At 49.1% G+C, this 14,999-nt stretch overlaps 1 protein-coding gene across 4 annotated transcripts in view; it reads right to left on the minus strand.

Moving 5' to 3' along the window:
- Positions 1-14,999, minus strand: part of EML1 (EMAP like 1) — a 176,689-nt gene that overhangs the window by 30,917 nt on the left and 130,773 nt on the right. For 3 of the 4 annotated variants that reach the window (XM_044232166.1, XM_044232165.1, XM_044232167.1), the window contains exons 5-6: positions 7,025-7,053; positions 3,386-3,515 (exon numbers count right to left, since the gene is read on the minus strand). In XM_044232166.1, the coding sequence (XP_044088101.1) occupies positions 3,386-3,515; positions 7,025-7,053 (159 nt within the window). Of the gene's footprint in view, positions 1-3,385; positions 3,516-6,048; positions 6,106-7,024; positions 7,054-14,999 lie in introns of all 4 variants that reach the window. The other variant, XM_044232168.1, reaches the window with a different exon arrangement.

Here is a 14,999-nt window from a genome sequence, read left to right on the forward strand (position 1 = left end):
TTGTTTTTAGAAATTATGTTCATCTTTAAAGCTGAATTTTTCAGCTGGATCAAAAATGTCACTTGTTATTTTATTTACTAAAGGTCCCTGGAGGGGCTATTGAAGTTGCCAGAAAGTGAACTGTTTTGAACTGATTCAATCAATCCTAGACCGTGGGAGCCACAGCCAGAATTCTTTGTTGACTTGTTTGGATTATCCTTGGATGCCTGGCTTCTTCACGACTAGTCTGCCTTTAAATGTTGCCAAGGTCGGACTGTGGGTCTCTCAGTTTTGGGGCTGTGAGTTCAAACCCCACGTTGGGTGTAGAGATTACTTAAACATAAAATCAGTTAAAAAACTCAATTTTGGGGCACCTGGGTGGCTCAGTGGATTAAAGCTCTGCCTTCAGCTCAGGTCATGATCCCGGGGTCCTGGGATCGAGCCCCGCATCGGGCTCTCTGCTCAGCGGGGAGCCTGCTTCCCCCTCTCTCTCTGCCTGCCTCTCTGCCTACTTGTGATCTCTGTCAAATAAATAAATAAAATCTTTCAAAAAAAATTTTTTTTGCCAAGCTGGTTTCCTGAAAGGCCTGCTCCCCTAACCAGTTTGACTCTAGAACTGAAATCACCTGGGCACTTACTTTGACACTGTTTAACACAAATGCTGGAATGTTTTGCTCCAGAATTTGTTCTCTGAAAGTTGTCAGACCACCTGCTCAGCTCTACCTCCGTGTCTCGGGGTCTAAACTGTATTCATTCTCCTTCCTGCTTGGGTGTCGGCTGTCACAGGTGAGGTTCAACTGTAAGGACAGGAGAGAAGGTGGGGCCAGTGGGCCACCATCTCCCAAGGCCTATCCCATCCCTCCCTCAGCCGGCCTGAGGACTGATGTCACCACGATGCCGCGGCTTCACCAGAGGCCTCGCTATGGTTCTAGAATCCCGGCCAGCGAAGGAATCGAATCCCTACGACGGGCTGTGGCATTTGCAGCTCGGTTGGAACAAAATAGATCTGAGAATGCGGGGTGACTGCGTTGTCTCAGCTACCAAGCCCTGTGAGCTCAGAAGGACTGTTCCCCAAAAAACCTCTGCATTCTGACTTTCTTTATCAAGTATTCAAAAGTAAATTTTAAGGTACTGGTAACTGACTTGTATAACTTAGTTATTGAGTCAAACTTACTTTTTATTGTCATCAAGGAGCTAAATCTTTTCAATTTTTTTTCTTCTGTTATAAGAGTTCTTGTAAAAGGTGCAAACAACACTCCCACATACGTACGTAAAGGGTTAAAAACCTTATTCCTCCTTGCCACAACCATCCCTACCTCCTTGGAGATAACGACCTCTGTGAAGATTTTGGCGTGTACACTTTGTAACCCCGAAAACTATTTTGGGAGCAAAACATCACTTGAACTTAGATGTGAAGAATGAATCTAACAGAAGTCCCATTTATCTGAAGTAAATTCCACTGTTTTACATCTTGAAAATATGAATAGTCTGCTGAAAAAAATGTGTTTTGAATGGTGCTTTCCAGCCATGATTGAACCTAACATGTAAACCAGTATTGACTTAAAGAAGAACCGAATCACTGTGATTTCACGTGTCAAAAGAGATGCCCATAAATGCTTATGAAACCTGAGTCTGAAAATATAAAAAACATGTCCCCAAAGAATATGATACCGTCATTTCAAATAGCAATTTTTCCAACTGAATTGATACCACCATCGATTTAAACCAACTTCCTAGAATTTATGCCCAGGCTTGGCATCCAACTGATACTCAACGAAAATCTGTATGAGGGTGAAGAAAGGCTTTGATCTTTGTCTTAAAATCTGCAAGGACTGGAGGGTTTGCTCTGAAGTTAAACAAATAAAGTAAGATAAAGCAGAATTAAATAAGGAAAAATAGAGCAAAAAATTTAAAAAACCCCGGCACTTCATTCACCCTTTGTCATAGGCTCTATTTCTTTGCGTTTCAGGCTTTTTCTCCTCGGAGCTCATTCATGTTTCCAAATCTCATAGGATGAAGGCGCCGGCAGCTTTATCTCAAGAAGGTTAGTCCTAGGGCAGACTCGGATTTCTGTGGCTTAGATTTGGGGCAGGGGAGGACTTTTCTTTCTCTTAAAGCAGCATTCTATCTATGCTAATGTCGACTTTCTTTTTTTTTTTTTTTTAATGTCGACTTTCTTTACGCCCGCACTGGACCCCCTACATTCAGTACCGGGGTGTTCCTGGTTATTCCTTCAGTTAGTCTCCCAAGGCTGACCAAGTCCCCCGCTGGTTTGAGGGGGAAGGTCTGTCCTTCCCTCCAGGTGTCTATCACTCCTTGTCTGGGTGTAAGGACTTCCTGCCCCACAGTGTAGTTCAATCTCTGAGAGGCTCATTTTCCCAAGTGTGTAAGTCTGGGGTCCTCCTGCGTGTCCTCTGTGTCCAGGTAAGCAGGCAGAGCTCTGGCTTTTCCGCCTGCCCTGCAGAGCTGGCCGAGCCTATGACAGCTACTATTAAAAACAATCCATTCGGGGTGCCTGGGTGGCTCAGTGGGTTAAAGCCTCTGCCTTCGGCTCAGGTCATGGTCCCGGGGTCCTGGGATCGAGCCCTGCATCAGGCTTTCTGCTCGTCAGGGAGCCTGCTTCCTCCTCTCTGCCTGCCTCTCTGCCTACTTGTGATCTCTGTCTGTCAAATAAGTAAATAAAATCTTAAAAAAAAAAAAAAGATCCGTTCTTTCAATTTCATTAGAATCCTAAACTTTGCCCATTTATGATTATTATCAGTAAGACTGCTTTTCTATTAGTTTTCAACTATATTTATTCTGCCGGAAAGATTAAGATTCAGGCCAGAAAGTGATGCATTTTCTTATGACTCTCTAAAAAATCAAAACAAAACAAAAACAAACCAACCCCATCCAGCATTTAACTATTTTCTCTTCAGGAAAGTAAGGTGGACGTATTTGAGCCAGGACTACGACCTTCCCTTCGGGACTTGTAGGACAGTGTCCCCCACAGTCAGGAGCCCTCCCAGAGCCTCCCTTCTGCTCCAACAGCAGACTGCGTGTTCACATACAGGCCTTTTTGTTAAATTATTTTTTTTTAAAGTGAGAATAGAGTACTTTGGTTTTCTTAAAACTTAAGAGAACGTGGGGCACCTGGGTGGCTCAATCGGTTAAGCCTCCGACTCTCTGATTTCAGCTCAGGTCATGATCTCAGGGTTGTGAGATCGAGCCCCACACTGGGGTCCGTGCTCAGTGCGGAGGCAGCTTGGGATTCTCTCTCTTTTCCTCTGCCCTCCCCCCACCCAAGTAAATAAATACATGCTTAAGAGAACTTAAGTTACATCACTTAATTTTAAGTTAGATTTTAAACTCCGGGCATGAATCAACTTAAACCTCGTGCCAGGTCCGGTGAGTAAATAAAGGATACACCCATTCCAGCTTCAGTCTCTTGGTCGGTAGCTCTACTTTTGCTTCCAAATTATAGGAGTCCACTTGGTCTTTGGGCATGTACATGGTAACAGGGCGTCCCCGAAGAAACATTTTTACGTATCCTTCTTCTACAAAAAGAACATAGAGATCAGTAAGACACCTCAGTGCTCAGTGCCTCTGAAAACAAATGTTATCTTTTCTTTAGCCTTTTAATGTAAAAGCAAAACCTTTACCCTTCGTGTGATTTCTAATTAATGTGGAACCAAAACACAACGCTGGAGTTTAAAACAAAAGTTTTTGCCCTGTTTATGTTTGACAGGCTGCCTAAATACACGAAATACATGAGAAACCGTAAAAGGCAGGAAAAACTAGATTCCATTATTTTTCCACATGCGACTTGGTAGCTCGCATTTTCTTTATCATCAGGAGGGGGGAAAATGCCACCTCAAAAAATTATAACTAACACAAGAAATCCACTAAGATTTTTTATTGATTTCAATGTATGTACAATTTCAGTATCAAAATCCATAAGATTTCCTTCGATATTTAAATTGGTTTGGTATAGTGCAATGTAATGCAATATTGTGCCATGTAATGTATCTTTATGTGTCTTTTACAGTGGACAGCCTTTTCGAGTGTAAAGAACACAAAATCGGCAGAAGTACATGCTAGGGTGCACGCAAGAAGGAAAATGCTCAAGGAAAAACTAGAAAGAAAATAAAAGAACAAAAGACCCATTAGAGAGAGGCATCGTGAAATAGAACCTTCTAGAACAAACATTTTTATAATAAAATCACTCGTGGCGTTTCAGGAAATAACGGGGCAAGAGGAACACCCAGAGGCACAGCAGCATGGGGCAAGTGTGGTTTTACAAAGAAATCAGTTGGGGTTTTCTGCTGGCACCCGGGAGGTGGTGAGACCAGAGAGAATGTCTGTGAGCACCTGGTGAATTCTGTTAAAACTCACAGCAGACCAAACGCCCGGGCCCCTGTGGCAGTTAAATCGGGGAGTTGGAACCGGCAGCACAGAACTCAACAGAGAAACACCCGTGGAGAGGAAACAGGTGAGGTCACAGAGGGGTTACACCGCCAGAAGCACGGCATTTACAGGTTAGTTTTGTAAGTCTTGTGCCCAAGGAGCTTCGAACAATGCCACATGCAATATGGCCTGCAGGTTAAGGGGCCGTCCCGGCTGCCTGTTCCCGTGTGCGTGCGCTTCGGGGCTCCCATGCATGCGTGGGACGCTCGCTCACTCTGCACAGCCGGACTTGTGACTAAGAACCCCCACGTGCTCGTCCTGCAGACGCCACGCCAGCCGCTCAGGTCCCTGGACCTTCCTGTGAGGACACCGCCGCCAGGCTGTCCTCCCCAGATCCCCTGGGGCCGGCCTTTCCCAGGTCTGGCACCCCAGGCTCTCCTACTGCTCCCCCGGGGCATTTTACATTCTGCTGCCAAACCATCAAGGCCCAGAGTGGATTTCAGCGAGTCCCTCCTCCATGCAAAGTCCTTCGCCCGCTGTGCCACCTGTGGCGTCTAGCGTCCTGCCTGCCCTCCCGTGGGATCTCTCTGGCCGCAGCACCGGCCCGTATCCTCCTGTCTGGCCAGATGTGTCTCTTGCACTGTGCTCTGGGCCTCTGCCCTTGCCGAAACCTCTTCCCTTCCTTAATCCCTCACCCGAGTCTGAGCTCATCGGGCTGTGTGGCCGCCACACCTGCAGGACCCAGGAGTCCCCGGTGGACGACAGGAGGGGAAAGCAAGCAGGGACGTGTGAGCTCGGAGCTAGAAGACACGCGGTCACATCCACTCTCCTTGTACGAGAGGAGGCAGAGCGCGTGGATGGGTAATAAAGAGGCTGTTGTGCCCTCTCTGCCGCTCGGTGGAGCCCTCCGCAGCTGCCACAATCGTGCGCGTGAAATACTGGGTCTGTTACAACTGTGCACTGGCGAAGTCATCACAACAACGCTTGCTTAGCACAATTATAATCACTGACTGGGGGGAAAAGCCCCGGGGTTTTGCCTTGGCACTGTTTTGCACTGGTAGTTCAGACGTTCTACATCTAAAGTCAAAACGCAGGGGCGCCTGGGAGGCACAGTCGGTTGAGCGTCCGACTCCTGGTTTCCGCTTAGGTCGTGATCTCAGGGTTGTAGGATCTTGCCCTGCACTGGGCTCTGCGCTCAGCATGGGGTCTGCTGGAGATTCTCTCCCTCTGCCCCTCTCTCCCCAGATAAATAAATCTTAAAAAAAAAAAAATCAAATCAAAATGCAGCAAGGGAAAGCAAAAGTATTTTCCAGGCATGTTAGGACAATAGCTCACAGCGGCCAACCAGAAGGCGTGGAGGGGAAGGCCAGCAGTGGTACAAGACACCAGGTCAAGCAGTGGGGCATTCAGCACTGCCCTATAGCTCTCTTAAGTTTTGTCTGGCGTTTTCAAAGTGCCTGCCACCAGCCAATAATCAAGCCAGATCAAATGTATAAGCTACTTATTAAAACCCACCCAAGTCAATGCACGGGGATGCTTTCAAATGAAAATAAGTTGGAGTGGCTCGTGTGCCCAAAACATTTTCATACCAGGAGAATATCTGCTTGCCTGTATGAAGAAGTTTCTGCAGCCTGGGTAGCAGCTTTGCTCAGAGAGCTATGAGGTTTCAGAAATGCCGCCTACCTTTGCAGTGTGTCACCCGGCGTTTCCCTTGTGATTTCGGAGACAGGGACAGAAGCGCTAGATAAAGAGATGGCAAGAACTGCGAGGGGGACCGGCCCGCCCACTCGCTGGGGAGTAGCCTCGCTGGGGAGCAGCCTCGCTGGGGAGCAGCTGGCTCTCCGTTGGAGCCGCTGCCCCACCCCCGGCAGGAGAGCCTGCCTTCAGCGCAGGGGTGCAGACCAGCGCGCTCAACGCCTGGCTTGGGGCAACTACGTTTTCAGGGCGTGATCTCATGCCTCCTGAAAATGAAATGAATACTCAAGCACATGCCAACAAACACAGACACTGACTTCTGTAGAGGTTTCGATTCTGAACTGAAGGGGAAAAAACTGGAAAAGTTAAAACGAAATGATTGTACTCAACTGATGCCGTACTTGTCAATGGTTTTGCATTTTAAATGCGTCTTTAAATCAGGTTATGATCCTAAAAATAGCATCTACCTTATTATAAAATGTGTTAAAAAAAAAAAGGTAAATGGAAAGGTCCATATGAACTATTAGTTTGCAGTTTAGGAAATCAAAGGCAGAAAGAGAGGGGAAAAAGTTACTTTTAGACAAAGTTATAACATAATGCATCAGAAAGCTTCCCTTTCGGAGAGAGGCAGGTGTTGAGCCGGAAGCCCCGAGGGTCAGGGAGGACCATCAAGGCAACACAGTGTTTTCCTCCAGAAATTCTGCCTCTGCTTTATTGGTGGCATTTTGCTCTTCCTCCTTATTGGCGCAACTTAAATCGGGTTTAAGGGGGTGAATAGAGGGTCCAGTCTTTATGACCGTTGTATGGTCGGTCTCTGTGGCCTGAGCCCCGCCGCCCGGGTGCCGGCTGCTGGCACTCAGCCCGTGAGCCCCACCACGAGGACAGCACAGGTGACAAGCTACTTATCCGTCCCTCGAGTCCTGAGGGGAGTGTGGGGCCCGCACAAAGACAAAATCCAACTTACCTGCGCTGAAGACAGGCTCCTTGGGTTTGCTGTGGAGACAAAAGAGAGACAGGTTTAGAGGGAGGCTTGGGGGTACGGTGAGCCTTGCTCACGGGGAGGCTGGTCCCCGACGCCACACCGGTGACGGTCGTTAAGGAGAAAAACAAAACCACGTGACAGCAAAAAGGAACATGGGTAGAAGAGCGTGTCTAAAAGCGGGTGTGAGAGGCTATAATCCCAGCCTTCTCCCCACGACTGAGCTTTGTACGAGAGCACGTGAGGGTCTAGGAAGAAAATGTGCTTCACCGAGACGGGAATGGCCGCATCTACATGTGTAAAGCTTTGCTCTCCTTCCCCGTGCTCTTCTGATAGATTATTTCAATAATTTATTTAAAACCAGCGAATTCCCGACACAGGGCCTTCTGCTAAGGACCCTCAGAGCTCAGCTCCTAGCAGGGCAGCTGCTCTAAGAAGAAAAAGACAAGAATAAGGATATCAGGGGTGCAGCCGTCTCAGTGCTGGGGGACCCCGCCGCGCACTTCCGCCAGGCTGGGACCACCCCGACTGCACCTGGGGGAACCAAGCCCCCAGTGCATTCAAGGTCATCCCTAGGCGCAGGCTTCCATGCGGGGAGCTCCTATGAGGAGGGCCCTGGGTAGGAGGATATGCCTGCTCCTTCCCGCAACAAGCACCTGCAGGGAGGGTTACCCCCCGCCTGCCAGGCCAGGGAAGGGACTCCCGGGCAGGACACCTCATGTGTCCTGTTCACACAGAGAGCCAGTGCCTGGTCCCCCGTCTGCGAGACTGCTGTGTCTGCTCCGTGCTCCCCTGTACACCTTGCTTCCTGGAGGACCTCCCGCTTTCACACTCCGAACAGGACAGACTGCGTAAAGGAAAGCCACCCCCGAGAGAGCCTGAGGAAGCACACTGATGTGTGTGTGCGCCATGCTTTTTTAAAAAGTACCTGAGCCGATAGAGAGCTAATACTACTTTTCTCCTCCATTTTTCCCAAATACATTGAGAAACACCACAAGTAAGGATTAGCTGTGACCTGGGGATGCCCGGGAGGCTCAGTCAGTTGGGCGACCAGCACTTGATTTCAGCTCAGGGCGTGATCTCGAGGTCGTGGGATCGAGCCCCGAATCGGGCTCCACGCTCAGCACAGACTCTGCTCAAGATTCTCTCCCTCCCGCTGCTCCTCCCCCAACCCTCTCGAATAAACAAATGAAATTTTATAAAGAAAAAGAATCAGCTGTAACCCCACACTATAATAAATGCTATTATCAATGTCCTTTGTTCCCAGAAAATTTTATGCCATACAGGGGCGGGAGGAGGGGACGGGACTCTGGACTGATGCTTTAGAAACGCTCTGCTCAAATGTGTTTTAAATAGTCGGATCCGTGGCATGATGCTGACCCTTGGTCACTGAAAGCTACTCTGGGAGCACGGGACAGTCTTTACTGTGACAGTCTGTTTTCCACTGGCCTCTAAGGCCCTACTGTCACCTCTCCCGACAACTCTCTTTCTCTGTCCGCCTCTCCTCTGTCCCCTGGTCACTGAGTGAGCTGCCCTGTCCGTGGTGGCCCTCGCTCGTGCCGGAGCTCAGCTCCTGTGTCAAGCCTCTGCCTTGGCTTCCCTGCCTCCGGGACACAGGTCCCACAGCCCCTGCATTGTCTGGACTTTGAGCCACTGCCCGGAGAGGCCTCTGTGATACTCTGCCCTGCAATCCCCTCAGGTGCTGCCCCCCCATCCCCTCCCCCCACCCCCACACCGGCTGCTGCAGGGAGGCGCCTCCAGAGGGCAGGGACCTCTGCTGGTGTCACTGCTGGGTTCCCTGCCTGCACCTGATAAGGCTGGGTCGTGGGGGGGGCTTCCCTTGGCTCCCCCGTGGGGTCCGCAGACTTCACCATGCACCGCGCCTCCAGGGCTATGGGCTCTTGGTCTTTCCTGGAGGGGTGGCTGGCTCTTGCCCAGCATCTGCGCGAGCCGCACTGGGACAGCATTCCTCCTGGTTCCCCTGCTCCGCCCTCGGACGACAGCAGCCTGACGTGCCTGTGCCCCAGAGAGGGTGTCCTGCACTCCTGACCTGCTCCCGGTCTGTCCCGAGCTCACTGCAAGTCCACAGAAAGGCAGGAGAGTGTGTGTGTGTCCCTGGTGCCAGGGGCTCCCAAGACTTCCAAACGACCGTGCCCGTCCACACTCAGCTTAATTATCCCGTGAGCTGTTTTCCCGACGTGCGTCCAGGACGGCTCCTCTCCCGTCGCTCTGCCCAAGATGAGCCCAGCCCAGGGCCCGTCTCTCCCAAGACAGGCTTGTCACCGTGTGGATTTCTAGTTCAGCATGATTACTCTGCGACCTCAGCTCCAGGGTGGGTTTAAAATAGCCGTGGTTTTGCAGATCACCGGCCTGGGCTCCCTGTCCGGGCGGGAGCGACGCTTCTGGGATCGCCGGAGTCAAAGCAGGAGGCTGACCTCTGACTTTCACGTACTATTAGCTTCCCGGGCGGAGGAGGGCACGCGGGGTTAACGTTGAACCGCAAGACTGCAGAGCAAGCCGACTGTTAGTGGGACATGATGACAGGGAATCGAAGACACGAAGGCCGTTTTTCCATCATGACTTTGATCACGAAAACCAGGAACACAGGAATAAGCCATCCAGAACCTTTCCTGGAGACTGAAAAGTGCAATTATGAACTCTGTCCTTCTCAGAGAGAGAGATCTACAGGGCAGTTTGAATTCCACACACAGGAAGGTCCGTGGGCTTTTGAGGCTGATCTTGTAAACATAAGAAGAACAATCAAAGGTTCTCTGTGAAAACACCAGAAACGAGGGCGCCTGGGTGGCTCAGTCGGTGAAGCGTCTGCCTCTGGCTCAGGTCATGATCCCAGCAGGGAATCTGCTTCTTCCTCTCTCTCTGCTCTCACCCCCTCCTTCATGCCCTCTCTCTCAAATAAATAAGAAAAATGTACTAGAAACAGCAGTGTGAGTGTTAACAATCGAGGGTCACAGAGACAGGCCCCAGGTAGCGCTGCTCCTGAACTGTGTCTGAACTGTGCATCACATTTTGGGCCGATTACATTTAGAAAGGATACTACTGCTGTGTTTCATTATTCTAGAAAGCTACACTGTTATAGAATATACACTATTTACTTGTGAACCTGTTACTGCCATCTGCGCCAGCACCCTTCCCAAATGGCGCCGGAGTGCCAGGGGGGAGGGCGTCCCACTCCTGTGTGCATGTCTTGTAGGTACAAATGGATGGACTGACAGTGAACCTTTGCAACTAGCAGCAGAGGGACGAACCCCAGAAGGGGCGAGGACAACAGCGATCCAAGATTAAAGACACGACGGCCTCCAGTCAGAATCCATTCAGAACACCCGTCCTTTCCAAAACTCGCCGTTGGCAGATTGCGAGCGGACCCTGGGAACCCCATGCTGTTGCCTGGGCTGCAAGTTTGCTTGGTGCAGGACAAGACCCCCGTCCAGTGTTGCGTGACTGGTGTCCTGTGACTTCCTTAGCGTGAGCTAAGTGGGGAAATGTAAGCGTGCCCCCGTGGGGAGGCTGACGCAGGTGTCCCCCCTGCTCCCCCCGGAGCGACTTGAGCACGGAGGAGACAGGATTTCCCCTTTGCTGGGCAGACCTTCGCTTCTTGGCTCTTCTGCATGGGGCGGTGGCCCATCCCTCCAAAATGAACAGTGTTGTAGTCGGGTATGACTTTTACGGCTCTGTTTTGGCAGGAAGATTTGTTGGAAGAGTTTGGCTCTGTGTTTCCTTGAGCAGCTGGCTCAGGAGATGATCGGAAGGACTCAGACACTATAAGCAGTACCTGGGGACTCATGGAGGAGGCGAGGCAGCTGAGAGCCTTTGCCAGACCAGCAGCTGGATCTGGAGGAAACCAAGCCACCGAGCAAAGGAACAGTTCCTGCTGGGAGCCGTGAGCTGCACCCACGCAGCAGCTACAGCCACCTGGGTCCACGTCGCGCGTTACCAGCGCCGCGATAACGCCCACTGTGGACTCTGGGAGCGGCGGTGGTCTCCTAGTGGTTGTCTGTCTGTTCATCTGCTAACACTCCCCTGTCCCAAGGAAGGCTGGGTGTGCACAGGGAGGCGCATCTGGTGCAGAACTTGCTCGGACTCGGATGCAAGCCGTATCCACCGTGCTCCTCTTCTGCGGTGGGATCTGCGCTCGGCACCTCCGTATCTGTTACCTAATTTGTCCCACGTGCCTGAAAGGGGGCTCAGGGGCCCAGGTCCTGTGCACTACAGGTCTGACACCCGAGTGCTATGTGTGAGGGGGACCCCTGGGGGGCCAGGATGAGAGCAGAGCCAACACACGTCCAGGGCTGTTTGAGGAGAGACGCTTGTTTTTGAAAGTGACCGCTCAGGCTCCATCAAGGAGGACACCATTCCAGAATCCAACGTGTTATTCCCCTGAAACTTACTCACCTGTGAAAACTGTTGTTCTTGGCACACACGCCATGAGTCCTTCTGTAAAGGACCCACTTGAAATAACATTTCCACTGGAAATCAAAATACTTTACCACGTAAGTAATGACTCTCCATATAAATGCCCTTACGCGGCTTTCTGCTAGAAAGAGGGTCATTTAGGAACCATCTAAAAGAATTTAGAAGTCACTGGAGACCTCGCTGGGAACAAAGACCATTTCATAGACATTTCCAGCCAATACTTCCAGCTTAATGTGGCAGAACGAGCCCAGATTTTGAAGTCAGCGGCACCTGTACTCAGGTCAGGCAAGAAGCTTTACCTCTGTAAGCCTTACCTTCTTTCATCTACAAAATGGGACTAAATCCACTGTCAGGTACAGGCCAGATCAGATAAAGTGTGTCACAGAGCGCCCAGGACACAGTGATTACTTAATGTCCCTTCCCTCTTCCAAATTTCATTGATAAGAAGCTGCACATATTTCCAGGCCCTCTGCCTGCCAGCCTCCTAATGATAACAACATACAGAATATTAGCACTTATCACTTTAACATTTATTAAAAGATAAATGGCCCCACAGCTTGGAGAGTGAACCCCTTTTTCCGTAAAGGGAAGATGCTTAACTCAAGTCACCTCATTTCCAGTGCAAGACATTTTGGAATCGGAAGGGTCGTGTCAAACCTGTCTACCAGTAGGTGGTGCTGTTCACACATTTTTCTTAAAAGACTTTTTTTTTGGTCTGTTTTTTTAAAAATTAAATATATATTCTTTCATTCGTGCCAGAAATATTTATTGAGCAGTAACTGGCTGCCAGGCCCTGTGTGAGATGCTGGTGATACAAAGAAAAATAAGGGGCAACTTCTGCCTTCCCAAAGCTCCAGGGAGGGCAAGAGGCCTGCGTGGGGATAGGGTGAGCGGGGAGGAAGTTCCAGATAAAGCAAATGAGCAGGCACTAAGCAATCAGAAAGGCAACTGACTCAGACCCAAGAGCCAGGGCAGGCTTCCCAGAGAAAGGGGCATCCTGCACTGGGTCCTGAAGCATCAGCTGGAGTTCCTCCAAATGTACCCAACCACCGACCCCCGCCAAATCTCCAGACACATACACGTCATGCAGTTTAGAAGGGGAAAACCCTCCACTCACTAAGTGCTAGAAGGTGTAATTCATTAATCTATGTATTTCTTTGTGTGGGGGTTTTAGCCTTTAAAAAAAAAAAACCTCTTTTATAATACAATAAGGATTTTTCTTTTTTAAAAGATTTTATTTAAAAAATAAAGATTTTATTTATTTGTTTATTTATTTATTTATTTAAGAGAGAGAGAGTCGGGGAAGGTCCAGAGGGAGAGGGACAGGGACAAGCAGACTCTGCGTGGAGTGCAGAGCCTGACGCAGGGCTCGATCTCACAACCCTGAGATCATGACCTGAGCCGAGATCAAGAGTGAGATGCTTTACTGAATGAGCCACCCAGGTGCCCCTACACAAGAAAGGTTTTTCTAAATACACTATCTTCTTACTTAGATTTGCATTTCTTTTTTTTTTCCAATTTATTTATTTTCAGAAAAACATTATTCATTATTTTTTCACCACACCCAGTGCTCCATGCAAGCTGTGCCCTCTATAATACCCACCACCTGGTACCCCAACCTCCCACCCCCCTAGATTTGCATTTCTTTAATTCAGACTGGGTTTGATCATGGGGGAGCACACGTTACTTGTGTAATGCACCATTGATCGCAGAGAAAAAATTCTTGCTGTGGATAGGTAAGAGCTGGTGTTAGAGACGCATGAATATCGGGGACCAAGAAAAGAAGGGGCGCCAGCAGACAAGGGCCCTTGCTGCCAGGCTGAGCGTGAAGATTCAGGTTACAATCTCAGTGATGTTCAAGTAAAACAACAGATTTTAGCCCTGAGGACCTCGAGGTGTCACTGAAAGACTATTTCATCAAACACTAGAGCTGGAGGAAGGATGGAGCTCAGAGTCTCCAGCTCAGGGTTCTGGACCCTACAGTCTGGATAAAGCAGCTGGAACAGGCGTTCAGGTAGCTCAGTGCAAAACAGCCTCTAAGGGGGCATTTTCACATCCTTGCTATTTTGAAGTGTTTTTTTTTTTTTTTTCTTTCCACTTTTGCTGACTCTTAAGGTGGGGAGTTTAAGTGTGTCTGTGTATGTGTATGTGTCTTAATAATAAATGTGTGTTCTAACAAGGTTTCCAGCTGAGACATTTCTTGTTCCAACAAAATGAGCCCATTACAACAACTTTTTGATGGAAACAAAGTATCTAGTTTACGAAACTGATATATGTCACTCCAGTTAGAATTACAAAGAGGGGGAAGGACCAGTTTTCTAACTGAAACACTCAAGCAGTTAAGCAACATTTTACATAAAACTGCATTCTAAGTAATAGTTGTTCTTCTGTCTGATAACACTTTTTTTTTTTAATTAAAAAAAAATCCCTATTGGGTTACTACAGAGGCTATGTTAGATAGCACAGGCCGTTCATCAGAATGTTACAGTTGATTTCCTATTTAAATTTAATACGTACTTCATTACAACACAAATCACTATGTAACTGTTAATATTTATCAACAGTAATCCATAGAGTAAACATTAACCTTGCCATATATTGCTTTTGTTTTTATGTAAGTCTTGTTGGTGCGAAGATTACATGCTGTTGTTATCAGCAGAGTATTTTAAGGTGTTAGACACTTGAAGACAAGCTTACAAGGTCACAAGAATGACTGTCAAATCCAGTGACCACTTCCAAAGAAAATGAGACACAGGAACATTGATATTCATAAAAGAACATGGTTTCTATGGAAGTAAAACACACCATTATTTTCAAGTAAATTAGTCTATCTCGGAAACTGTGAACATTGAGGACCTCAAAAGCATGATTATTTTATGTTTGACATGAGGCTTTAGACGAGGTCTATGGAGTCATTCATATTTGCTGGAATTCTCATCGAGAACTATCTGTGCTGACATGGGACTGTTTTCCTGGAGCGAGAGGAGGCTTTTTCCAATTTCCGTACAAGGGCCACACGCGCGGAAGACAGCTCTGCATATGGTGTGCGGCAACGTGCACTCGGGAGCCAAGAGTCTGCTTCTCCCAAGAAGCGGCCCCGGCGTGGGTGCGCAGCGCACTTGCTGCACTAAGCCGGGCCCATAAAGGGTCACCCCTGGGCTCACTCTCCCTCCCTGCATGCCGGCCAGCTCACCTGCAGCCCTGCTCACTTCTGGTGCGACGGGGACAACCGTGCAGACGTGTCACACTTTCTGACCACCCCCTGACCCCCGACCCCTGCCCTCCGAGCCCTTCTAGATCTTGCCTGAACTCAGGTTGTGTTCCTGGGACTGCATCGCGCACACAAACCTCAGTGAATGTGTGTCGGACCAGAAAAAGGCTAATTGCTTCCACCCCCCACGAAACCCCCTTATCTCACAAGTGAGGGAAAGTTCCTGGTTCCGGAAGCCTTGTCAGCGATCCTCCTGTGCTCTGCTCGGGCCTCATGCCCTAACAGGCGCCACCACCATGATGCCCGCAACCAGGTGCC

This window comes from Neovison vison, chromosome 13 (assembly GCF_020171115.1).
Source record: "Neovison vison isolate M4711 chromosome 13, ASM_NN_V1, whole genome shotgun sequence".
NCBI lineage: Eukaryota > Metazoa > Chordata > Mammalia > Carnivora > Mustelidae > Neogale > Neogale vison.